This window comes from Pholis gunnellus (assembly GCF_910591455.1).
Source record: "Pholis gunnellus genome assembly, chromosome: 14".
Classification (NCBI taxonomy): Eukaryota; Metazoa; Chordata; class Actinopteri; order Perciformes; family Pholidae; genus Pholis; species Pholis gunnellus.
In genome coordinates, this window is record NC_136541.1 from 7,155,284 (window position 1) to 7,180,681 (window position 25,398).

At 41.2% G+C, this 25,398-nt stretch overlaps 2 protein-coding genes and 1 long non-coding RNA gene across 4 annotated transcripts; 1 reads left to right on the forward strand and 2 right to left on the reverse strand.

Annotated features, from left to right (window-relative positions):
• Window positions 1-542: 542 nt before the first annotated feature.
• Window positions 543-8,179, reverse strand: LOC306705915 (vimentin-like). Its single transcript, XM_079172790.1, has 12 exons — window positions 7,605-8,179; window positions 7,225-7,285; window positions 4,873-4,968; window positions 4,432-4,596; window positions 3,437-3,562; window positions 2,971-3,191; window positions 2,814-2,857; window positions 2,676-2,725; window positions 2,499-2,551; window positions 1,247-1,290; window positions 1,085-1,158; window positions 543-988 (listed from the first exon to the last, which is right to left on the reverse strand). The coding sequence occupies exons 1-12, from the start codon at window positions 8,054-8,056 to the stop codon at window positions 908-910; spliced, it is 1,467 nt and encodes a 488-aa protein (XP_079028916.1). The 5' UTR covers window positions 8,057-8,179; the 3' UTR covers window positions 543-907.
• Window positions 8,180-9,068: 889 nt separating this feature from the next.
• LOC306705917 lies at window positions 9,069-19,629 on the forward strand. 2 transcript variants are annotated; one of them, XR_013767353.1, is made up of 4 exons: window positions 9,069-9,436; window positions 9,676-9,801; window positions 9,894-10,324; window positions 19,492-19,629. It is a non-coding gene; the product is annotated as an uncharacterized lncRNA (long non-coding RNA). The 2 variants fall into 2 exon arrangements; XR_013767352.1 differs by having other exon boundaries at window positions 9,069-9,801.
• LOC306705916 (vimentin-like) lies at window positions 18,408-24,883 on the reverse strand. Its single transcript, XM_079172791.1, has 9 exons — window positions 24,293-24,883; window positions 23,918-23,978; window positions 21,578-21,673; window positions 21,137-21,301; window positions 19,946-20,071; window positions 19,472-19,692; window positions 19,315-19,358; window positions 19,141-19,226; window positions 18,408-19,044 (listed from the first exon to the last, which is right to left on the reverse strand). The coding sequence occupies exons 1-9, from the start codon at window positions 24,823-24,825 to the stop codon at window positions 19,003-19,005; spliced, it is 1,374 nt and encodes a 457-aa protein (XP_079028917.1). The 5' UTR covers window positions 24,826-24,883; the 3' UTR covers window positions 18,408-19,002.
• Window positions 24,884-25,398: the final 515 nt, after the last annotated feature.

Consider the following 25,398-nt stretch of genomic DNA (forward strand, 5'->3'; position numbering starts at 1 on the left):
TCAATCATGTCACATGATCTTCATCATTTGATGAAGACATGAACACATGTTGGCTTTAACGTCGAGATTCAAAGTTCACCCTTTACATTGGAATCAGCAGTTGACAAAATCGCATCTCAAAGTTCCATTTAGCAGCTGTAATTAATCCATAATATATATTCATACTAATTTTACTTAATATTGTAATTATTCTGTTACTTCTGTCTACTCTGTATGACTTGACTCCTTTTCAGGAAGACAGAGTCAAGGCTGCTGTACCTGGGATGCTTATAGGTCCACCAAGTCTAAGCTATCATTATTAAAATATCAACTCCAAAAGTGTGACACTGCACACTATGTTTATTAGATACACATGTACAACCTATTGTCAAATACAACAGACCTTTTTTAATACTTTGTCCTTCTTGTGTATGTAAATGTTTTTAGGGACTGCTGAAGCTATTTATTCACATGAGGCATTGTTTTACTACTTCTACTTTATTACCATGAAAGTATTACCAGCAAATACCAGCAAAGTATTACACCTAATGCACAGTATTGAGTTACGGTCTTACTGGTTTATTGCTGTGAATAGGCAATTGTGACATCTTTAGCATACAGATTTCCTGGAGTGTGCATGCTGTATTGATCAAAAACACTACTTTGGTTAAAAATAAAGATTGTTGCAGACCTCAATAAGGATTTCTATGTTGTGGTGATTTTATTACTGTGTCTAAATGAATGTAACAAAAGATAATACGTTCAGCAGAGGAGGAAGCAAAATACAGTCTGTGTCAACTAACAGGCTTGCTGGATCATCACATATAAAGGCACTTTCTTTGTGTGTTGTTCGTTTGTTTGCTTGTTTGTAGCCCTGGTGAAGTATGTTTCTTCATTTTGCTTTTGTAGATTGTTTGGCAAAGACAAATCATGACTCGTGGTCATCCTGGTCATCCTGGTCATCCTGGTCATCCTGGTCATCCTGTTTCTGGGTTGACTCGTTGATCACCTGAACAAGGATGTAGAGAACAGAGTAAATGTGAGCAGGGCTGTGTGTTTGAGCTAAAATGACCAACGGAAAACTACTTCATTGATTGGATCCTACCTGACCGTTCATGGTCTCAGTGGTCTCGCTTGTGGTCTCAGTTTCAAAATTGAGTTTGGAATCAATAATTGATTCTAACAAAAAAAGAAAAATAGTGTGTTATTTTATTCAATAACCAATACCAACATTCCTGCTGTGACAACATGCAGACGGCGATCTTACCGCTCAGGTTCGGAGATGAGAAGTTTGGCAGTGGGGTGGTGATTCTGAAAATAGAGAAAGTATAGTCCACAAATCAACATGGGTGTCTTTAATGCATGACATGAATGTTCATAACACATCTATCTATCATCTATCTTTTTGTCCAGTAGCATATTAGCAGTATTCCTCTGAAGTGACCAGTTTGTCTCATCTACAGATAGATCCATGAACTGAACTACAGAGATGTCCAGTACAAAGAAACACAACAGCTGCATAGGTGAGGCCAGGGAGCTCACAGAAACTGAGAGATGGTGGTTTCATAGGAGCATGATAGAAAACATGCTTACTAAATGTGCTAAATAGGCCTGCTGAGTGGCCGTCTATCACCGTGAACACTTACGTTTACTGACAGTCATTAATGTGACTTTCAGGTGGTGATCATTACAAACAAGCACAAAGACAGGAATAGATTAACATGGGTACATTGTATGTCAGTGGTGTACTGTGACTATATGGTACAGTACTTTAGTACAATTCCAGATACTTTACTTGAAGTATAGGCCTACTTGCCGTACAGAGAAGTATTAGCAACAAGATGCACTTCTTATCAAAAATGAGACCACTCATTAGGCAGCAAAATGCCCCCTTCAGTGGAATCGTTTTAAAGGCATATATAGTAAATGATTAAATAATATTAATAGAACTATTAGTTAAACGTATGATTAGCTTTCTGAAGGGCGCTGCTACTGCTACTGCTGCTTCACTGGAATACTGGATCGTTATTGTTATTAGTTCCACCTGTGCTTTTTCCTGCTAGTCAAAATGCCTGCCGTGAAAAAAAAGGTCTATTAGCAATTGGTGGTGAAAGAAGTATTCAAATAATGTACTTAAGTGAAAGTAGCAGTACCACCACTAGTATCCATTACAAGTCAAAGTTTGGCAACACAAATTGTACTTAAGGAAAAGTACACAAGTAATGGCAAAAAAATGTATCAAAAATAAAGATTGTTGCAGACCTCAATAAGGATTTCTATGTTGTGGTGATTTCATTACTGTGTCTAAATGAATGTAACAAAAGATAATACGTTCAGCAGAGGAGGAAGCAAAATACAGTCTGTGTCAACTAACAGGCTTGCTGGATCATCACATATAAAGGCACTTTCTGAAGCTGTTTGTTTTTTGTGTTGTTCGTTTGTTTGCTTGCGTGTAGCCCTGGTGAAGTATGTTTCTTCATATTGCTTTTGTAGATTGTTTGGCAAAGACAAATCATTACTTGTGGTCATCCTGGTCATGCTGGTCATCGTAGCTCTTGGTTATGTTGATCACCTGAACGAGGATGTAGAGAACAGTAAATGTGAGCAGGGCTGTGTGTTTGAGCTAAAATGATTAACGGAAAACTACTTCATTGATTGAAAACCAATGAAGTGGATCCTACCTGACTGGCCCTTACCGTCTTACTTGATGAAGCTGCATAATAGCTTCTGGGATCAATCATTGGATCTAACAAAAACAGAAAAATAGTGTGTTATTTTATTCAATAACCAATACTAACATTCCTGCTGTGACAACATGCAGACGGTGATCCTACCACTCAGGCTCGGAGATGACAAGTGGTGCAGTGGGTTGGTGATTCTGAAAATAGAGAAAGTATAGTCCACAAATCAACATGGGTGTCTTTGATGCATGTCATGAATGTTCATAACACATCTGTCAGCTGGACTTTTTTGAAGATCTTCATCCTCCACCTTTTCTCCTCTACATCCAGCAGCTTCCTGTAGGTGGCAATCTCAATGTCCAGGGCCATCTTGACATTCAGGAGGCTCTGGTACTCCAGGACTTGACGAGCCATATCTTCCTTGATGATGTGAATGTGCTCCTCCAGGTGGACGGTGCAGACCTGGTTATCGCCCATCTTCTGAGAGAACTCTTTCTCCATCTCCCTCATCTGGCGCTCCATGGACTCATTCTGGGAGGGCAGCCAAGTAGGAACAAAATGACACTTAGGCAGTAAAGAAAACTGAAATATAAAGGTTTTTTTGCATACATGACCTGAGAAAAATCTCTGGAAATGTATCTATTATTAAAAAGCACTCAACTTTTTCTGAACCTTTTGTCCATTTGTTTGATTCCTGCTATGTATGCATTGAAAACACTGTTTCTTTGCATCGTTATCCTTGATAACACAGTGTAAGCCTATAGTTGCACACTCACCTTTCCTTTAAGGGCATCCACCTCCCAAGTAAGGGACTGAACTTGGCGTCTGTATTCATTGGCCTCTTGCTTGGCCACTATCAACGCCTCATTATGCCTGCCTGCACTGTCGGTGGCGTCAGCAATCTGGAAACCACAGTGACAAACATAGAGAGAAGAGGGGAAGAACTGAAAAATCAACTGTTCAATAAATGCTGAGTCAGAGGTTGAGGGAAAGTGTCCATGGCAGAGAGGGTGAAGCTGTGAAAGATGTGGCTACAAACGACTTGTAGACTTGACACTGCTGTTTGGTAGTTGAAGGCAACACATTTCACTCCATTCCAATGTTAAAAGGTCATAAAGAAGGAAAGGTTCTTCTTTGCAGCATTTGTTTTCAGCCTTTTCGCAGATGATATAATGCCTTTTCAAGACAGAAATCAAACTTAAAACAAGCAGTTTTTTTTTGGGCCACTTGGAAACACGCTGTTAACACACCAGCAAACTTGTCAGCAAAGAGTCGCTTGTTAACAGGTCAAGTAGATGAGAAGCAACATTATCATGCATTTGGAGTTGTGTTTCTGGCCCCCTGATGAATGTCAGTCCAATATTTAGTCTATTTTAGCTCTGTTTTGGTCTCTACCAAGTCCCGGGGGAAATATATGTCTCCTTGGCTGCTAAATGATCCTCAGAGTTCCCCAGGTAGTTGCTTACTTTGTCAGTCATTCTGTGCTGTGCAGGTAGTGCCTACTGCAGCCTAGAACACTGCTGACAAGGGCCATGAAACTGGACCCCAACAGTAAAGTTGGGGGCCAGAAAACCAAAACAAAGAACTGAAAGGCACTAAAATGCTCCATAGGGTTAAGAGGATCTGCAGAGTCAGGTGAGTTAAATATATAATGGTTTTCAAATACAAGTAAGTAAATCTAAAATATGCAGAATGTGCTCTTATACATTTATTCGGTTGCTTTTGGATTTCTTCAATCTTTTTTCTCTCCAACTTTGTGGAAAGTCTTTACCTTGGATTTGGACCATTCCTCAGACCGTTTGAAGTTTTCGGAGACCAGTTTCTCATACTGCTCACGGACGTCTCTCAGAGCAGATGTCAGGTCAGGTATAGCTGTGTCAATGTCCCCACGGACATGCTGCTGCTGCTGGATCAGTTTCCGCAGCTCCAGCATTTCCTGCAATAGAATCAATAGAGCTGGCATGCACAAGTACATAAACTATTTATTTGAATGTCCTTTTGTCTACTTTTATATGACTTTCCTGGCTGCATTTAAATTGCTCTGATGCATTGAACCCTACCGATTTGGTATTCTGGCCAGTGGCCAGATTAACAAATACCTCAAATGATTTGGTCCAGTATTCATTCGGGTGCCTTTAGCTTCTGAGGCAGTACATGTGCCGTGTTTCCACAGCAGCCTGGGTCAGCTTCAGAAACAGAAAAGGAAGCTTACCTCATTGTGCAGCTTCTTGAGGAAGATGATTTCTTCCAGTAGGGACTTAACATTCCGTTCCAGGTCCAGTCTGGCGAAGGCAGCATTGTCCACATCCTGTGGAGTGACACTGACTCTTAAGAAGGTGACTTGTGAAGGTGACATGAATTATGCATTATGTGTTTGCTGACATAGAAGGAAAATACTCTTTCACACACGCTGTACAGGCGTAACTCACACAACAGCCGCGAACACAAAATGACTCATTGTTCAGCAAGGCAAGGTCACAAAAGCATGCATCCAATATAAATCAACTGCAGGCACATGACGAGTGTCACTGCAGATGTTTTCTCGTGATTTTCATGTGTTGTATATACCGCAGCACCTCTTAGGCCACTGTCCTCGAGTACGTCAAAGGCAGATTGGCAGTGGTGGAACTGCACTAAAGGTCAGATTTGAGGTACTTGAACTTTACTTGAGTATTTCTATTGTATACTTTATACTACATTATAGAGGTATCTATTGTACTTTTTACTTCTTTGACATTCAGTTACTGATCAGTTTTCAAATTAAGAATTGTATATGATGAGGTCATAAAATATGATGCAGTGTTTTACTTTTAAACTACCCAGTAGTGTATAGAGTAGAAATTGGCTACTTATTGACAAATTACTACATTAAGTAATACAAACCAGGGGAAAAAACTATATGAATGATAATATAACCATCTGAAATGTGTGTTTCAGCATATATATTTACTTTAACTGATAATGCAGGACTTTAACTTGTACTTGAGTATTTTATATTATAGTATTTCTACTTTTACTTAGGTATAGACTCTTAATACTTCTCTGGGGTTTGTCAAATGGTGCACACTTACTGTACAGTAAAACAAGCCGCATACCTGCCTAGCCAATTACTTCTGGGAGAAAGGACTAAAAAATAAATCTGTGGGATTGTTCTTTCTAAATGAATTTGATTTAATAAAAGGAGTCACTGTAGAGCACCCGGAGCCACAAAGCATTATTCAAGAGGCCTTATAATCCCAGTTGTTGTTACCTAACTGCATTTTTTAATCCAAAAGTCTCTAAATGTAAACATTCCATTGTAAGCTCTGTTACTGAGTGGTTTAAGATACAGCAATTACTGCATTTTACCATTTGATAACTTTACTGAATGAAGCATAAAGCAAATGCTCTCTTGTGAAAAAAAACACATTATTATGTAAAACATTGTATTGTATTCCAAACAGCCTTCTATCTTCTATTTAATTCTATCTCTCATCCATACACACTGGCTGTGGCAGCAGACTGCCTTGCTTTGTCAGGGCGTTGGCAGGCTGGTAATTGAGGTATCAGCAAATGAAGGAGCTTTGCCCCTGCTCTAATGCCACAAACAAAGTGTGCTACTCAGCAGGGTTTCCCAAACCGGCCCTGGGCTGGAAGAGTGACTGTCTGCCTGACCGAGCGAGAGCCGGCTGCAGGCCCTGCATTGTTGACTCTGTGCCACCGTGGCAGGGACAGACCACAGGGGACTTCCTTCCTGCCATTCATATAGACAAGGTCACGATGGTGTGATGTATTGATAACATACCGCATGCCCCAAGAAAGCACATTCAAGTTGACACTTGTTTATGTCTGCAGCTATGCAAATGCATATTTTTGTTCTGTATTTTTTTGTACGGCGACATTCATTTGAAATTTCTTGCATTAGCATTCATCATTTCATTAATCCCCAATAAACCCAGTGATAGGGAACAATCACTGACAAACTGATAACGAGTGACGTGTCTACGTGCGGATGCTTTCCCAGAGTGAGACAGCCGGATCACATGGTGGCTTGTCTTCTCGCTCTGTTAACCACATTGGGCCCACACTGTTGTCGTGTCCAGCTCATTCAGTGTGACCAGTCAGACTTAAAAAGATCTCCTCTCACTGCAGGCCTGATTTAACTCAACAGCCACAACTTGGCCTTTTGTACCAGGACAGGCTCAGTTCAGATCATGGCTAAAATCTGCTGTTGTGCCACCAGAAGAGTGCATTCCAGTCTCTGCAGCTCATGAGCAATAATTAGATCGAGATCATGGAGGAGAAAATGGACATTTACACCACATAACTGTTAGAAGTGAGACTTTTGAGGTTTATCTCATCTCTTTGACGTCACTTGTCATCAATTTAAAGCGATATTTAAGCAGGAATAACAGAAGGGCAGTGCTCAAGAGGAACCATCAGCATCTTCTGCGGTTGAAAACTAAGGTCATTCCATTTTATCGCTTCTTTGCAGTAATTCCTATCCATCACATTTAAACATAACAGAGATTTGATGCCAACAGTGTGAAAAACACTTTATTTCATCACATAAATCATACTGTACCAGTCTGGAAGTCTCCATGGTGCTCTCAGCCGTCTTTCGCAGGGTGATCTCACTCTCCAACCTGCAGGGACAGACAAACTTTTTTTTATAACTGACATGATCTCCTTTTGTCTGCCTCCCCAGCTCTGTTTGCCTTGCCTCTACTTCTTCACGCATGACAAACATTTCAGTGAGAAATAAACTCAGACAGAGAGCTGCGGCAACACTTCAAGTTCAGAATTTTGCGCAGTGCCTGGCATATATAAACTTAAAGCTAGAAAAAGTTTATGAATAATAAGGGAACATCCGCATATTGGCAATAGCGGTTCAGGGACACAACGTAATAGCATCTGCATTGAGTTTCTTTAACATCATACAGAGATCGGAGACGCCCCCCTTACTTGAAGGCCAGCCTTTCGATGTCTTCTGCCAGGTTATCCCGGTAAACTTCCACCCGGGCCTTCTCGTTGGTCAGCTGGTCCACCTGGCGCCTCAGGTTCCGCATCTCGTCCTCGTACACAGACCCAATCTGGGACGTGCCTTTGCCCCGCAGCTGCTCCAGCTCCGCCAGCTGGATCTTGTTCTGCTGCTCCAGGAAGCGGACCGTTTCGATGTATTTGGCGAAGCGGTTGTTGAGCGACTGCATCTGCACCTTCTCGTCGGTGCGGATCGTCGTGAACTCGCTATTGATGGCGTTGGACCGGGTGAAGTCTATTTCATCGGCCGCGCTGCTCCCGAACCCCTGGTAAGAAGACTTCGCGTAGGAAGAGCGCCCGTAGACCCGGCGCACCGGGCTGGAGAACCGGTGGCTGGAGTAGCTGGTCCTGGTCGCATCTCTCTCTTCATTGAACATCTTCCTGTAAGAAGACTGTGCACCTACTGTATAAGAGTGTACTAACTGTATAAATTGTTCTCACAGTAAGCTCGGTGCTGTTCTTGTCCCGACTGCATCAGCGTGGTTCACCTATTAAGGCGGTTCCTCATTCCTGATTTATAGTCTCCTCATCATGCAAATGACTCCACGAGGACTTGAGGGACATTTGGACTGTCCAATTAGAGAAAGGCGCAAGATAAGGTTGTCTTTCAGGTACCTATAATATGATGGATCGAAGTAGGCCAAACTGTTATTGCGCACAATAAAGTATTGTTTTTTTAAGGATCTGGCATAAACTGTCACTTCAAAGATGTCACTGTGCACGAGCTGAAATCACATAATTGCGTTGGTTTCAACAACAGCACGTGAGTGTCAGGAGGTGCAGATTGGGCTGTTCATTCTTCTTTTGAGGATTTATTTTGGATGTTGTCCACAAATGATAGAAATGGGTCTGATCTCCCAGAACAATTTAAGTTTTCACTTAGTATTTGGATACAGAAGATGATTATTGAGACAAGACAGAGACATGTTGTGTTATTCTGGTTAGAAAAGAGTTTTTTTTTCCCCACATGCTCTGTCCATTTTTCATCCTCACAATCCAGATTAGTGACACAATGCAGCGCTGTGTCCGTAGAGGCGTGAATAGGTGTGTTTGTATGAAAACTGAACTCATTTACTCATACTGTAGAGGACGTGTGCCACCCTTAGAGGTGTGAATAAGGAGGGGTGTGAAAACTGACCTGCTTTGCACATGCATGTGGCCGTAGAGGTGTGTGTGTGTGTGTGTGTGTGTGTGTGTGTGTGTGTGTGTGTGTGTGTGTGTGTGTGTGTGTGTGTGTGTGTGTGTGTGTGTGTGTGTGTGTGTGTGAATAAGGAGGGGTGTGAAAACTGACCTGCTTTGCGCTTGCATGTGGCCGTAGAGGTGTGTGTGTGTGTGTGTGTGTGTGTGTGGGGGGGGTGGGTGGGTGGGTGAAAACATGAACTCATTTATGTTCACATGATCGATAGGTGTTATATGAAGGCGGGTTATTTGAATAGGTCATTGAGTCCTTCTTTAGGCTTTTTTTCAATGCTCTATATTTGATCCTGATTGATCGTCGGTTCTATTCCCATTTCAAAAGGCTAATTTGGAACGAATCCAGCTCATTTAATCCATTTCTTCCAACTTGTTGTTTTGCACCCCTATAGCCATGGCTCACGAACAAGTGTGAATATTTCTTCTTCTTCTTTTATTTATTTCTGTGACATCTGTGTGTTTTATTTTAAAATCAAGATTGTTTTTAAAGTTTCTCATCATCAGATCTCATTTTGGGATATATCAGTGATGACGATACTGAAAACAGAGCTCCTGTTCTTGTGGTAAGTATTTAGTTTTGGTTTAAATACTTTTTACTCTATTTTTACGAGAGTCTATTTAGTTATTGCAATGGATATACTTGTAGATTCATCAGACGATTTTCAATCGCCTCAAAAACAACGGTCTAGCAGTGGCGCAGTGAGAAAATGTAATAAGTCATCCTCTATTTAGAAGGTCAAGAGATTTAACACTGGTGAGTACAAGCTCTTGTGTGTAAATCCAGTTGTTCTTTTTCCACTAGAGAATATTCACTTCAATCATTATAAATACGAGATATCAACTCACCCAAGCCCGGGAGATTATCGTTAAAGTTTTAAGAGGGCTGGAAAACGTGCGGAGGAGGAAAAAAGGGGAAAAAAACGAAAAGGTATGTGTTCATTAGAGATTAGTTTAATTTGCCATGGTGTTTTATATATTAATATATATATATGTATATTTAACTATTGTTTTGTTCATTAGTGTGCTGACTGAGAGGCCTCAGCCAAACACATGTCCCTCTGCGGGGCCTTTTGCATCGACCTGTCCCCCAGTAACTGAAGAAATGAACGACGAGCATGAGGAGATCCAGCACTCTAGGGAGAAAACTATAAGATATGTACTCATTAAAGATTAGTTATTTAATTTACCCTCGTGTTTTATTTAACTATTGTTTTGTTTTGTTTTGTTTATCAGGGTGCTGCCTGTGTGGGTTCAGACAAACGAGCCACTATCAGGATCGATCCTCTGGGATGATGAGCAGCACATAGCCGTGGAAGAGCTCCTCAACGCGGAGACCTCATCAGAGGATATTATTGCTCAGACCATCAAAGTACCCTCCTCGGCTTCTGTGGACCATGGTGCCTCGGTGTGCGTGCCCGAGACTGAATTAGCTAAAGCAGTTGCATCAAACAGTGAGTACGAAACTGTTTCGCCATCAGCGGAACTACCGTGTGATATTGTACAGTTTGTGTTTGATCACTGTGTTGATGATGATGATGATATGTGTATCGAGACCCCTGTGACTCTTGATGGTGTACAGTTTGGTGCCGATGTAGACATTCTCCCTGGGCGATATGCTTTTTTGAGCCAGGGGGATTCATTGTTACCATCACAGGACCCTGTTTTTTCAACACAACCAGATCTGATTGAATTGTGTGCTGAACCAGTCGAACCTTCCTTTTACAATGGGAGATGATACATATGTTTTAAAATGAAATCATTAATTAACAGTGTTGAAAACGGCCCCTTCCTCTGGAATGACCTTCCTGCTCACATCAAACAGTTGAGGCCTTTAAATCGCAATTTAAAACTAATCTTTTGGTCCTAACCTTCAGTTATTTGCTGAATCTTTGATTACTTCAGGCCTCTTTTTTGTTACCGTTATGCTTCCAGTAGGTCAGTCATTGTGCAATCATTACCTGAAGAAGTCATATTTCTTTTTCTAATTACTGTGTCAAAACACATACAACACACCTTAGTTCCCTCTAATTTCGTTCTTACACTCAAACTCTGAATTTGTGCCAGAACAAGACTTCAGGCTATCTTGGTCCAGGGCCAGTGACGTTTGGATCTCACTCCTTGTTTGTTTTCTTCCTCCTATCTGTGTGAATGGCGGGCTTGTTATGTGTTAGTCACACCTGCTTTGAGAAAGTTTACTGTTTCCTTGTTGGGTCAGGATCAGCTTTATTCGTGTTTTTTGCATTCAACGTTTTAATCATCATGGCTAGTGATAGTTTGTTTAAACATGAGGCTTGAAAGACCTCCTGAGTTCTCTTAAAAATGACTTCAGGCCTCGTACCTGTTTTATCGGTCCAAAGTGCAGCTTGACAATCACTTTTCCATGTGAAAAAGGTATATGTTTGTTCTGGTCGTTTTTTAGCGATATCTCAATATCACCAATAACTCTTTTCGAGAGAGCTGTGTAGTGCGGCTGTCATAAGTCAGAGTGGGGATACTTCGTTGTTCATCAGCAACATTTATACACCTCAGGAGCGGTACATGGCTGTCACCCATAAGTTGATAATCCACTATGTCACTATAAACATATATATTATAACGACCTGCATGAATGTCGGCCGGGTGAGGAGCATAGCACATCCTGCCATGTATATCATCGGGGTATAGAACCGCCTCCCCCGGGTTGAAACCCAGTATCTCAGCCAGCTGTCCTTTAAATGTTATTGTTGTGCCTTTAGTCCTGGTAAGCCATATACGATTCTCTGTATCAGTATAATGCATAGTAGTACCCTTGCCTGCTTTTGCATTAAACTCTAGCACTAGCTATAGACTGTGGCAACAAAGGCTTTTCACAAAACATTCTGTTATAAGCAACAATAGATGCTAACGTAAGGATGGCAGAGACGTTCAGCAATTTGTTTAGGCTTTCACTTTGGTCAACAGCAAGACATCAGGTAACCCATGAGCTCTCCACAAGGGCCCCCATGGAGCCACAATTTTCAGATAATTATATATTATTCATATATATATATATATTAGTGCTGGGCAAGTTAACGCGTTATTATCGCGTTAACGCATTCATTAATTAACGCCAACAATTATGTTATCGCGGGTTAACGCAGTTTTTTATCTTTATTATTAAGCGGACATGTTTAACACAAGAACCGGGCAGCGAGCGGTGAACAGCTGTGTTTGTGTGGCGTCACTTCCTGCTGCTGCCACTCCTTTTAGAGTTTTTAAAGTTGTTTTGTTTGTAATATGTATAATAAGCATATCATTTAGTTATCGCTACTGAGAATTTAACAAACATAAAAACATAACGTAGATTTGCAGTTTTCAAGGTGTATGATGGTGTACAGTTTGGTGCCGATGTAGACATTCTCCCTGGGCGATATGCTTTTTTGAGCCAGGGGGATTCATTGTTACCATCACAGGACCCTGTTTTTTCAACACAACCAGATCTGATTGAATTGTGTGCTGAACCAGTCGAACCTTCCTTTTACAATGGGAGATGATACATATGTTTTAAAATGAAATCATTAATTAACAGTGTTGAAAACGGCCCCTTCCTCTGGAATGACCTTCCTGCTCACATCAAACAGTTGAGGCCTTTAAATCGCAATTTAAAACTAATCTTTTGGTCCTAACCTTCAGTTATTTGCTGAATCTTTGATTACTTCAGGCCTCTTTTTTGTTACCCTTATGCTTCCAGCAGGTCAGTCATTGTGCAATCATTACCTGAAGAAGTCATATTTCTTTTTCTAATTACTGTGTCAAAACACATACAACACACCTTAGTTCCCTCTAATTTCGTTCTTACACTCAAACTCTGAATTTGTGCCAGAACAAGACTTCAGGCTATCTTGGTCCAGGGCCAGTGACGTTTGGATCTCACTCGTTTGTTTTCTTCCTCCTATCTGTGTGAATGGCGGGCTTGTTATGTGTTAGTCACACCTGCTTTGAGAAAGTTTACTGTTTCCTTGTTGGGTCAGGATCAGCTTTATTCGTGTTTTTTGCATTCAACGTTTTAATCATCATGGCTAGTGATAGTTTGTTTAAACATGAGGCTTGAAAGACCTCCTGAGTTCTCTTAAAAATTACTTCAGGCCTCGTACCTGTTGCCAGTAATGCAATCATTCCCTGTCTGGGAATTCCAAAGAATGTTTCTTTGTACCTATGTTGGGGTGACCAGACCCCAAAATAGGTGAGCACATGGCTCATGTGCTTTGAAGAAAGGAAAAGACCTGGGGCCTGCTTGTTCACCAAAAAGCCTGATTTGAGTTCAAGATAACACCATGCTCCAGGAGAAGCTAAGTCGCACCTAAGTGTAACTTGTCATCACTCATCACTGGGCTCCTTGGCCGAGAACCACAGGCTCCACAGGGGTTCCGGTGCTGCAGCTCTGCCTGTCCCTGAAACCATAAAACTCTGCGAAACCTTGAAACCTCGAAACTTGCAAGGAGGCAAGAACACAACGTTGCTGTGTTGTTATTATTATTAATAATTGTTAATAATCTTACTGACATTAATAATTGTATTGATGTCAATAATTTAGTTTTTCATATTTGCTGATAACTCAAACATGCTCCTTTTCATTCCCAACACCTGTTGCCATTAACCTCTCAGAATGTCAGTCATTGCGTAATCGTTACCTGTAGGAGCCAAATTCCAAAGAATTTTTCTTTGTACCTGTTGCCGTTCAACTTTCAGAATGTCAGTCATTGTGCAATTGTTACCTGTAGGAGCCAAGACACATAAAACACACCTTGTGTATCTTTCATTTCATTCTCACACTCAACCTCTGAATTTGTGCCACAACAAGACTTAATCATAGCTCCCGTCATTTCCAAAGAGGTTAGTCGTTTTTCCAAATCACCATGGATAATTAGGTACAGACACGCATGTGTTTCTATGAAGCAATAGCTGCTCTCAAGTTCAAGACTGACCATTACAAATACAAGATTCAATCCAAGAGTACGCACAAACATAGGTGTCATTCAGATCAATGTAGTCTTCTCCACTAGATGATATATAAAACTCCAGGGGTCCTGTGTCTGTTATTGCGGATACGGGAGGGATTTCGACAAATGTAGATTTCTCAATGAACGTCTGTGTGTATGGCACTGTGAACAGATCCAATTCCGTCTTCACGCATTGTGCAGATTTCATTTATTTTTATTATTAAGCGGACATTTTTAACGCAAGAACTGGGCAGCGAGCAGTGAACAGCTGTGTTTGTGTGGCGTCACTTCCTGCTGCTGCCGCTCCTTTTAAACTTTTAGAGTTTTTAAAGTTGTTTTGTTTGTAATATGTATAATAAGCATATCATTTAATTATCGCTACTGACAATTTAACAAACGTAAAAACATGACGTAGATTTGCAGTTTTCAAGGTGTATATTTCAAATTGCATTTATTACACACATGAAAATAAAGTTGTGAACAACCGGCTGAATATCTATTATCAGAATCATAACTGTATTTTAACTGCTACTGTGTAAAGGGAATACTGCTGTTAAAAAGAACCTTATATGTTTGAATGTTTGCAAACCAAATGTAATTGCACTTTTGTTCTATGAGTACTTTAATTTTTAAAAGCGCTCCTAGCATGGATATTATGTGTTACAATATGTTTACTTGTAGAAGGTTTAAACTAAAAGGAGTTACTGAATGTATTGTGCACTGTGAGAGAAACCAGAGAATTTATGACACCGCCATAAAGTAATAAAAATCAGTGAGGGGGGGATGTTATTGGAAGGTTTCTCATTTATTTTTTGCTCCTGTTAAATATTAAATACTTTTGATTTTATCCTGAACCATTTGATTCCGGCCCTGCTTGCTGATGGAAGAAAGAGAGCAAGGAGGGGGGGCTGCTTCTTCTCCTCTGTGGTCTTCTTCTCCTCTGTTTGAGAAACTTTTGAACACAACAGTTCATATAGCAGTACTTTTAAAATAAAAGTGTGCAGTACACTACTTTTGAATTCATTATTGAACTTTGCGCATACAATGCGATTAATTGTATGCAATTAATCGCGATTAAAAATGTTAATCGTTGCCCAGCACTAATATATATATATATGGCGGGCCGTCAGGGCCTGCAAAGCCTTCTCTGCTGTCCTAAACAGAATCACTTATTTATTGATTTATTTTATAATTTAATAATTTTTCTTAAATACACTACATGTATCATCATTTATAAAAATATTGTTCCCATTATCTTATGTTCTCATTGCACAGCTACTGTGTTCCTCAGTTGCTCTGCTTCCAGTGCAGCTTGTTTTAAGTAGAGCTTTTATCCAATCAGATTTCACCTCTGTGTCTCTAGGTAAGAAGAGAGGCCCGAGGCCTGCAGACTCACAAGTGCATCCATGTTCAGTTTAAGTGAATGGGGACGATATTGTTGATTGTCATAGTCTTCAACCAATCAGATCTTTAGTTAAACATTCTTTGACGCTCAAGAGCGGCCTGCTGGCCTACAACTACGTCAGCATTACGTGCAGCTCTGTTTGCAGCAGCAGCCTGCAGTGAGAGTCAGCGTGTACTGTGATTGGTCAGTGGGCGAGCACGTCACTATTGTGAAACGAAACTTACAGCAGAGCCTTGGTGTAGATTTTTTTTTTTTTACCTAGCTTTGTTTTTTAACACTCAATGGCTGAAATTGGAAGACAAACAGATTTGTGAGTTGGGATTTAACTGTGGGATTAAACTCTTTGTCAACAAAGAAAAGAGGATGTGATCAGCATTTGTTAAGTCAACTGGTTCGTTTTTTTACATCTAATAACTGAATGGCCCTTGAGTGTGTAGCAGAATGCATGTTACTGCCGATGTTTTTTCCATTAAGCTAGTTAGCCTAGCCTCCCGGAACACTTGCGGCGCCTCAGCTGTTTTTGTTCCGGTTCAGAGGTCACACAGACCGCTGTCTCTTAGTGAGCGCAGAAAACATTATATTTCCTACAATTTAAGCCTCTGCATTTTCCAAATGCACTAGTATTATTCAAACGTATTGTTCAGTTTGTAAGCTTCGTACCGAACGGTTTAATACGAATACGTAACTTTATATAGTTACAGCCCAAGAAACGAATAATAACCCTAACTGTGGCGCTATCATGTGGTTATAAGGTGGTATTTCAGCAGTGAAGGCCCAGGTATAAAATGCACAGCCCACCACTGATATATATATATATGATATATATATATATATAAATAATATCCCAGCTACTGGATGAATTGGATACTCCCCAAAGAATGAAGACTTTCCATTTTGGATGCATGGGATTTGTGTCTCGCCTCACCTATGAGTTGAAATCAACTTTGCACACACTGCATTAAAGAATTGGATTTCCAAGAAAGTTACTTTCTTTATTCATTGTCCCCAGATAACTACCCATAATGCATTTGGTGACCCTCTGACCTTTCTTCAATGCCACATTGACATCAATATTTACATAATTACATGTAACTTTTAATGTTACAGGCAGATGTCACTGAAGCTACATATTGTGTAATAAATATGCTAAATATGCATAGTGACTGCCCTCTACTGGCTGATACTATTGCAATTTAATTTCACTATATACTGATCTGATGCAAGGTGACATATATGGTGTTATTTATTTTATTGTTTTATCCTTAGGGACAATGCACACTTTTCCCCTGCTAAATACTCATTAGAGGCACCTTTAAGGGTGATGTTAGGCTGTGTTGCAAACCTGAGGGAAATGAGCTGACAAAACAGAAAGCTTCATGTACAGTCATCTAAAAGCTGCTGCACCGAGACCCCGATGGGGAGGGGGGTCTCGGGCTATGTAGTGCACACGTTTAGCTAATGATTTTTGCACCAGCATGGTTCCAGATCAAAGAGCCAAAACCAGTTGGGTGAGTGTTGTGTCAGCAGATGTTAAACGAACATTTGGGTAACTTCTCGAATTACATGTTCAGTAAATATTAAACTCACTGCTCTGTTGACCTTCAGAAAAAAATGTCTTCGAAGTTTGTTTGGCTCCGTCGGAGTCTTGTCTGCTCAGCACCTCGGACAGCGACTGACGGGAACTCTGGCGTCCGGTTTGGCACGAGACGTTGAACCGCGCGCTCTTCTTCCTGATTCGGTCCGACTGCGGAGCGGACTGGCTTCTCTCCGGGTCATGGTTCTCCGGCTCTGAGCCCACTTTCACCAACGCATTTCTTGTCCGTGCTAGAGCAGAAGTCACAGAGCCCATCACCAAAAAAAAGTTTCAAAAAAAAAAAATGCTTCACTCTGAGTCGGGTTACTTTGAGTTGACCTTTCATTTTAACGTTCACGTCTCTCCTGTTTATGAAAATCAAAAATACCGGTAGATTTCCCTTTGTTATAATCACGCTTAACGTAGCCTACCTGCGGCTAAGTGATCGCGAGATTTGGTAAAATCAGAGGTAAATAAAAATGTAATTTTGAAGCTTCTGCTACTTCTGACAAAACGTAGCCTAAATGTCCCATCACTGAAGGTAGTTCAGTTGACATTAATCCCCGACAGGTGGCAGTCTAATACAGCAGGCTCTCGGTGAATTCACTGAAATGCTGTACCTACAAATCAGGGATGTCCCTCATTTGTAGACTGATTCTAACGAAAGCTCTTATTTTCTATACTGCCACAGTAGATCTCATTCGGTAAATGATCTTGGTGTCATATTTGAACAAATTAACTGTGACCTCTTAAGGATCATAATTTAAAAAATGTGATTTTGTTAAGATTATTGGACTACAAACTGGTTGATCCTCTTAAGGGTAGCAATGCAACAATGTAAAATAACTAAATTGCAGACACCTGCTTTCAAAATCTTATTTAAAGAAAAGTACAGCAGTGCAAAATGCACTGAAGTATCAAAAGTAAAAAGTGCCTATGGCCTCTTGCAGTGTTATAGTATTTGTGTGAGAAGTAGCCTGCTGTCAGCTGGTTGCTGGGGAGTGAATTTTAAATGAAAATGCTCATATAGTTCAAAATTGTGCTTCAGTACAGTCCTTAAGGGAATGTACTTAGTTACATTTATAATATCTTACTATGCAACTCAACCTTTATACCACATTTTGATAGTATTTCGAACAAATAAACATGTGGCAGATCATTGTTTAAGCTTATTACAGTTGATAGTTACTTAACATATTGTTGACAAACAATCTTAGCTCAAGTTCAATTTAAAAGCCGTTCTGGAGCTCTCAATCATGTCACATGATCTTCATCATTTGATGAAGACATGAACACATGTTGGCTTTAACGTTGAGTTTCAAAGTTCACCCTTAACATTGGAATCAGCAGTTGACAAAATCGCATCTCAAAGTTCCATTTAGCAGCTGTAATTAATACATAATATATATTAGTACTAATTTGACTTAATATTGTAATTATTCTGTTACTTCTGTCTACTCTGTATGACTTGACTCCTTTTCAGGAAGACAGAGTCAAGGCTGCTGTACCTGGGATGCTTATAGGTCCACCAAGTTAATAACCAAATAACCTAATAACCAAATTATTAAAATATCAACTCCAAAAGTGTGACACTGCACACTATGTTTATTAGATACACATGTACAACCTATTGTCAAATACAACAGACCTTTTTTAATACTTTGTCCTTCTTGTGTATGTAAATGTTTTTAGGGACTGCTGAAGCTATTTATTCACATGAGGCATTGTTTTACTACTTCTACTTTATTACCATGAAAGTATTACCAGCAAATACCAGCAAAGTAATACACCTAATGCACAGTATTGAGTTACGGTCTTACTGGTTTATTGCTGTGAACAGGCAATTGTGACATCTTTAGCATACAGATTTCCTGGAGTGTGCATGCTGTATTGATCAAAAACACTACTTTGGTTACAAATAAAGATTTTTGCAGACCTCAATAAGGATTTCTATGTTGTGGTGATTTCATTACTGTGTCTAAATGAATGTAACAAAAGATAATACGTTCAGCAGAGGAGGAAGCAAAATACAGTCTGTGTCAACTAACAGGCTTGCTGGATCATCACATATAAAGGCACTTTCTGAAGCTGTTTGTTTTTTGTGTTGTTTGTTTGTTTGCTTGTTTGTAGCCCTGGTGAAGTATGTTTCTTCATATTGCTTTTGTTGATTGTTTGGCAAAGACAAAGAAATCATTACTCCATGTCATCGTGGTTCTGGGTCGACTCGTTGATCACCTGAACGAGGATGTAGAGAACAGAGTAAATGTGAGCAGGGCTGTGTGTTTGAGCTAAAATGACCAACGGAAAACTACTTCATTGATTGGATCCTACCTGACCGTCCCTGGTCTCAATGGTCTTGATTAGAACCTTCTTAGTTGTTGTAGCTTCAAAATGGGGTTTGGAATCAATCATTGATTCTAACAAAAAAAGAAAAATAGTGTGTTATTTTATTCAATAACCAATACTAACATTCCTGCTGTGACAACATGCAGACGGCGATCCTACCTCTCAGGTTCAGAGATGAGAAGTTTGGCAATGGGGTGGTGATTCTGAAAATAGAGAAAGTATAGTCCACAAATCAACATGGGTGTCTTTAATGCATGACGTGAATGTTCATAACACATCTGTCAGCTGGACTTTTTTGAAGATCTTCATCCTCCACCTGTTCTCCTCTCCTTCCAGCAGCTTCCTGTAGGTGGCAATCTCAATGTCCAGGGCCATCTTGACATTCAGGAGGTCCTGGTACTCCCGGAGGTGACGAGCCATCTCGTCCTTCATGTTGTGAATGTCCTCCTCCAGGCGGCCAATGCTGTCCTGGTAACCGCCCGTCTCCAGAGAGAAGTTCTCCTCCATCTCCCTCATCTGGCGCTCCATGGACTCATTCTGGGAGGGCAGCCAAGTAGGAACAAAATTACACTTAAGCAGTAAAAAGAACTGAAATATAAATGTTTTTTTTGCATACATGACCTGTGAAAATAAACTATCTCTGGAAATGTATCTATTATTCAAAAGCACTCAACTTTTTCTGAACCTTTTGTCCATTTGTTTGATTCCTGCTATGTATGCATTGAAAACACTGTTTCTTTTGCATCGTTATCCTTTATAATCCAGTGTAAGCCTATAGTTGCATACTCACAGTTCCTTTAAGGGCATCCACCTCACAAGTAAGGGACTGAACTTGGCGTCTGTAGTCATTGGCCTCTTGCTTGGCCACTCTCAACGCATCATTATGCCTGGCTGCAGCTTCGGTGAGGTCAGCAAACTGGCAACCACAGTGACAAACATAGAGAGAAGAGGGGAAGAACTGAAAAATCAACTGTTCAATAAATGCTGAGTCAGAGGTTGAGGGAAAGTGTCCATGGCAGAGGTAAGCCATGGTGACTGTGGCTAAGTGGATAGCAGGGCCGTCCTTCAATCAGAGGATCAGTGATTCGATCCCCGGCTACATGGAAACACGCTGTTAACACACCAGCAAACTTGTCAGCAAATAGTCGCTTGTTAACAGGTCAAGCGGATGAGGAGCAACATTATCATGCATTTGGAGTTGTGTTTCTGGCCCCCTGATGAACGTCAGTCCAATATTTAGTCTATTTTAGCTCTGTTTTGGTCTCCTGGGGGAAATATATGTCTCCTTGGCTGCTAAATGCTCCTCAGAGTTTACCAGGTAGTTGCTTAGTCAGTCATTTGCTGCTGTGCAGGAAGTGCCTACTACAGCCTAGAACACTGCTGACAAGGGCCGTGAAACTGGACCCCAACAGTAAAGTTGGGGGCCAGAAAAACAAAACAAAGAACTGAAAGGCACTAAAATGCTCCATAGGGTTAAGGCAGGGGTCTCAAATTCATTTTCACTCTGGGCCACATCAGCATCATGGTTGCCCTCAAAGGGCCGGTTGTAAATATAACTACTCCTAACACATTGGTAAATAACTGCAGTGTTTCCCCCAGGTTTACAGCTTTTGGGGGGGGGGGGGGGGGGGGGCTGCACAGAGCGACTGTGAGTGTGCGCGCGCGGACCGGGGCGGAACTCCGCCATGCGCGACAAAGAGAGCAGAGGATAATTGTAAATTGTATCAAGTCTAACTTTTAATTTTTAAATTTTAACTTTTTTTTTTTTGCTGGTGGATTCGCGGGCCACATAAAATGACGTGGCGGGCCGATTTGGCCCGCGGGCCTTGACTTTGAGACCCCTGGGTTAAGGGGATCTGCAGAGTCAGGTGAGTTCAATATATAATGGTTTTCAAATACAAGTAAATAAATCTAAAATATGCAGAAAATATAAGAGATTTCTTGAAACTTTTTTCTCTCCAACTTTGTGGAAAGTCTTTACCTTGGATTTGTACCATTCCTCAGACTCTTGGAGGTTTTTGGAGGCCAGGTTCTCATACTGCAGACGGACGTCTCTCAGAGCAGATGTCAGGTCAGGTTTAGCCATCTCCATGTCCACATGGACATGCTGCTGCTGCTGGATCTGGTTCTGCAGCTCCAGCATTTCCTGCAATAGAATCAATAGAGCTGGCATGTACAAGTACATAAACTATTTATTTGAATGTCCTTTTGTATACTTTTCTATGACTTTCCTGGCTGCATTTAAATTGCTCTGATGCATTGAACCCTACCGATTTGGTTCTCTGGCCAGTGGCCAGATTAACAAATACCTCAAATGATTTGGTCCAGTATTCATTCGGGTGCCTTTAGCTTCTGAGGCAGTACATGTGCCGTGTTTCCACAGCAGCCTGGGTCAGCTTCAGAAACAGAAAAGGAAGCTTACCTCATCGTGCAGCTTCTTGAGGAAGATGATTTCGTCCTGTAGGGACTCAACCTTCCGTTCCAGGTCCAGTCTGGCGAGGGCAGCATTGTCCACATCCTGTGGAGTGACACTGACTCTTAAGAAGGTGACTCGTGAAGGTGACATGAATTATGCATCATGTTTTTGCTGACATAGAAGGAAAATACTCTTTCACACACGCTGTACAGGCGTAACTCACACAACAGCCGCGAACACAAAATGACCCATTGTTCAGCAAGGCAAGGTCACAAAAGCATGCATCCAATATAAATCAACTGCAGGCACATGACGAGTGTCACTGCAGATGTTTTCTCGTGAATTTCATGTGTTGTATATACCGCAGCACCTCTTAGGCCACTGTCCTCGAGTACGTCACAGGCAGATTGGCAGTGGTGGAACTGCACTAAAGGTCAGATTCGAGGTACTTGAACTTTACTTGAGTATTTCTATTGTATACTTTATACTACATTATAGAGGTATCTATTGTACTTTTTACTTCTTTGACATTCAGTTACTGATCAGTTTTCAAATTAAGAATTGTATATGATGAGGTCATAAAATATGATGCAGTGTTTTACTTTTAAACTACCCAGTAGTGTATAGAGTAGAAATTGGCTACTTATTGACAAATTACTACATTAAGTAATACAAACCAGGGGAAAAAACTATATGAATGATAATATAACCATCTGAAATGTGTGTTTCAGCATATATATTTACTTTAACTTATAATGCAGGACTTTTACTTGTACTTGAGTATTTTATATTATAGTAATTCTACTTTTACTTAGGAATAGACTCTTAATACTTCTCTGGGGTTTGTCAAATGGTGCACACTTACTGTACAGTAAAACAAGCCGCATACCTACCTAGCCAATTACTTCTGGGAGAAAGGACTAAAAAATAAATCTGTGAGATTGTTCTTTCTAAATGAATTTGATTTAATAAAAGGAGTCACTGTAGAGCACCCGGAGCCACAAAGCATTATTCAAGAGGCCTTTTAATCCCAGTTGTTGTTACCTAACTGCATTTTTTAATCCAAAAGTCTCTAAATGTAAACATTCCATTGTAAGCTCTGTTACTGAGTGGTTTAAGATACAGCAATTACTGCATTTTACCATTTGATAACTTTACTGAATGAAGCATAAAGCAAATGCTCTCTTGTGAAAAAAAACACATTATTATGTAAAACATTGTATTGTATTCCAAACAGCCTTCTATCTTCTATTTAATTCTATCTCTCATCCATACACACTGGCTGTGGCAGCAGACCGCCTTGCTTTGTCAGGGCGTTGGCAGGCTGGTAATTGAGGTATCAGCAAATGAAGGAGCTTTGCCCCTGCTCTAATGCCACAAACAAAGCATGCTATTCAACAGGGTTTCCCAAACCGGCCCTGGGCTGGAAGAGTGACTGTCTGCCTGACCGAGCGAGAGCCGGCTGCAGGCCCTGCATTGTTGACTCTGTGCCACCGTAGCAGGGACAGACCACAGGGGACTTCCTTCCTGCCATTCATATAGACAAGGTCACGATGGTGTGATGTATTGATAACATACCGCATGCCCCAAGAAAGCACATTCAAGTTGACACTTGTTTATGTCTGCAGCTATGCAAATGCGTATTTTTGTTCAGTATTTTTTTGTACGGCGACATTGTTTTGAAACTTTTTTGCATTACCATTCATCATTTCATTAATCCCCAATAAACCCAGTGATAGGGAACAATCACTGACAAACCGATAACGAGTGACGTGTCTACGTGCGGATGCTTTCCCAGAGTGAGACAGCCGGATCACATGGTGGCTTGTCTTCTCGCTCTGTTAACCACATTGGGCCCACACTGTTGTCGTGTCCAGCTCATTCAGTGTGACCAGTCAGACTTAAAAAGATCTCCTCTCACTGCAGGCCTGATTTAACTCAACAGCCACAACTTGGCCTTTTGTACCAGGACAGGCTCAGTTCAGATCATGGCTAAAATCTGCTGTTGTGCCACCAGAAGAGTGCATTCCAGTCTCTGCAGCTCATGAGCAATAATTAGATCGAGATCGTGGAGGAGAAAATGGACATTTACACCACATAACTGTTAGAAGTGAGATTTTGGGGTTTATCTCATCTCTTTGATGTCACTTGTCATCAATTTAAAGCAATATTTAAGCAGGAATAACAGAAGGGCAGTGCTCAAGAGGAGCCATCAGCATCTTCTGCTGCTGAAAACCTTTCATCGCTCTCTTTGCAAGATTCCTATCTATCACATTTAAACATAACAGAGATTTGATGCCAACAGTGTGAAAAACACTTTATTTCATCACATGAATCATACTGTACCTGTCTGAAATTCTGCATGGTGCCCTCAGCCTCCTCTCGCTGGGAGATTTCATCCTGCAACCTGCAGGGACAGACAAACATTTTTTTATAACTGACATGATCTCCTTTTGTCTGCCTCCCCAGCTCTGTTTGCCTTGCCTCTACTTCTTCACGCATGACAAACATTTCAGTGAGAAATAAACTCAGACAGAGAGCTGCGGCAACACTTCAAGTTCAGAATTTTGCGCAGTGCCTGGCATATATAAACTTAAAGCTAGAATAAGTTTATGAATAATAAGGGAACATCCGCATATTGGCAATAACGGTTCAGGGACGTAATAGCATCTGCATTGAGTTTCTTTAACATCATACAGAGATCGGAGACGCCCCCCTTACTTCTCTCTCAGCCTGTCGATGTCTTCTGCCAGGTTATCCCGGTAAACTTCCACCCGGGCCTTCTCGTTGGTCAGCTGGTCCACCTGGCGCCTCAGCTCCCGCAACTCGTCCTCGTACAGATCCCCGACCCGGGACGTGCCTTTGCCCCGCAGCTGCTCCAGCTCCGCCAGCAGGATCTTGTTCTGCTGCTCCAGGAAGCGGACCTTGTCGATGTAGTTGGCGAAGCGGTCGTTGAGCGACTGCATCTGCACCTTCTCGTTGGTGCGGTTCGTCATGAACTCGCTATTGATGGCGTCGGACAGGGAGAAGTCCAGGTTCTCGGAGGACAGCCGGGGCATGGCCGCGCTGCTCCGGAGCCTCTGGGTCTTCGTTGCGTAGACGGTCGGGGCGGAGGAGGAGAGCCCATAGGAGACCCGGGAGGAGCGCACTGGGCTGGAGAACTGGCGGCTGGAGTAGCTGGTCCTGGCCGCGACTCTCTCTCCACCGAACATCTTCCTGTAAGAAGACTGTGTACCTACTTTATAAGAAGACATCTTCCTGGGATATTTTTCTCACAGTAAGCTCGGTGCTGTTCTTGTCCCGACTGCATCAGCGGAGTGCGCCTAGGTAGGCGGTTCCTAAATCATTCCTGATTTATAGTCTCCTCATCATGCAAATAGCTCCACGAGGACTTGAGGGACATTTGGACTGTCCAATCGGAGAAGGGAGCAAGATAAGGTTGTATTTCAGGTACCTACAATATCCTGGATCGAAGTAAGCCAAACTGCACAATAAAGTACTGTTTTTTGAAGGATCTGGCATAAACTGTCACTTCAAAGATGTCACTGTGCACGAGCTGAAATCACATTTGGGTAATTGCGTTGGTTTCAACAACATCACGTGAGTGTCAGGAGGTGCAGATGGGGCTATTCATAGTTCTTTTGAGGATTTCTTTTGGATTGTGTCCACAAATATTAGAAACCCCTGAACTAATGGGTCTGATCTCCCAGAACAATTTAAGTTTGACTTAGTATTTGTCGGGATACAGAAGATGAATATTGAGACAAGACACAGACATTTAGTGTTATTCTGGTTAGAAATAGTTGTTTTTTTCCCCACAGCTCTGT